We start from the raw sequence: 1,416 nt of genomic DNA on the forward strand, positions 1-1,416 counted from the left end.
TCTACCTTTTCTCCGCCTCAAGCTTCTATTCGGAACATACGGCGTTACCATCAATTGGAAGTAGTTCCGCGCAAATATAACGCGATATAATATATCTGGCAAAGTTGTTTTTATAAACATACTTTAAAAACAATAAAAAGAAATAATTTTAAAAGCCACGGTAATCACATTTAATGAATTCCAACAAAGGCCTTCATTTAAAACATAATAATTTAATGACTTTTAATGACCCGTTGAAATCCTGCAAGTTCATCTAAAGTTGTTTGTCTTGACTGAAAAGCATTTTCCTGAAAATCCAGGGATTTTTTTCAATAATAATAAAAAAAATAAAAAAAGAATATTAATATATTTCCTAACATATTTTTATGTTGGCTATATTTTATATTCCAATTATCAATAAGGTGTAGAATGTATTTTTTTTATTTACTTAAACCTGTTTATAAAATGAACCAAACAGAAACCTATTAAGCTGAATTTAGTTGAACGGCATAAGAAAAGTGAAACTCCCAGAACAGCGACGTCAAACTATAATTTACCGCTGATTTTCTTTACTACATCTGAAAACGCGGCAGACACTCTGGACGAGATCAGTCGTCTTTATCTTGTTGGAATAAATAGAAATCAGCAACCCAACACCACAGAGGCTTACCCTCAATGGCAGGGCTGTACTGTGACATCACATTGCTGGCGAGCGTCGGCAAGGAAACGGCCACGAACACCATCAGCAGACATGCGATTTTATACTCCTCCTCTGGACTGTTGTTCTCTGCAAACAGCCAACCAAAGCAGGCTCTTAGAAACAGGCTGGAAGTTGCGTCGACAAGGCTTCGCCGTCCCGTGACTCACCGCTCTTTTGAGAGGATAGAGCCACCACCAGCGCGGGGTCGATCTCGCAGGGTAAACCGGCTGCTGAGGACAGCTCGTAGACGTTCATGGCCACCTGGAAACAGGAAACGCACTCGCTCAGGTCAGCATGAAGGCAGGAAAATGGTTTCCTGGTGGCTGATGTGTGTGTGAGTTTGTTCCACCTTCATGTCTGTCTCTCGAGGGATGTGGTCCTTGAAATCCTCCACGGAACTGACCAGGAATGGAATGTGGCATGACAACACCTGAAAGAGGACAGGACAGAGCCAGGAGGAGTGAGATGGTGGAACCTGTCTCGCTCCACTGCTGTGACTGGGTTTGTCTTACATCTCTCAAAGCTTCCTGAGCGAGAGAACGGAAGGACAAGATGACACCAATGATGGTCATCCTCTTCAGAACGCTGTCCACAGCTGCAAACACATAAGAAAACCCTCAAACTTAATACAACAAAAGAAGAAGCAAACAAAGGTTTAAAATCAGTAGAAAAACTAAATCCTGGATGAGAACAAATATCACTATCAGGAGAAAAATCCAGATGGACTAAAAGTTCCC

At 41.3% G+C, this 1,416-nt stretch overlaps 1 protein-coding gene across 4 annotated transcripts in view; it reads right to left on the reverse strand.

Annotated features, from left to right (window-relative positions):
- The window catches only part of nckap1 (NCK-associated protein 1), a 56,020-nt gene that overhangs the window by 5,814 nt on the left and 48,790 nt on the right, over positions 1 to 1,416 (reverse strand). For all 4 annotated transcript variants that reach the window (XM_015392870.1, XM_015392868.1, XM_015392866.1 and 1 more), the window contains 4 exons: positions 1,192 to 1,274; positions 1,029 to 1,109; positions 847 to 940; positions 650 to 766 (listed from right to left, as the gene is read on the reverse strand). In XM_015392870.1, the coding sequence (XP_015248356.1) occupies positions 650 to 766; positions 847 to 940; positions 1,029 to 1,109; positions 1,192 to 1,274 (375 nt within the window). The remainder of the gene's footprint in view (positions 1 to 649; positions 767 to 846; positions 941 to 1,028; positions 1,110 to 1,191; positions 1,275 to 1,416) is intronic.

The sequence above is a fragment of the Cyprinodon variegatus genome, unplaced genomic scaffold (assembly GCF_000732505.1).
Source record: "Cyprinodon variegatus isolate N-32 unplaced genomic scaffold, C_variegatus-1.0 Scaffold611, whole genome shotgun sequence".
Classification (NCBI taxonomy): Eukaryota; Metazoa; Chordata; class Actinopteri; order Cyprinodontiformes; family Cyprinodontidae; genus Cyprinodon; species Cyprinodon variegatus.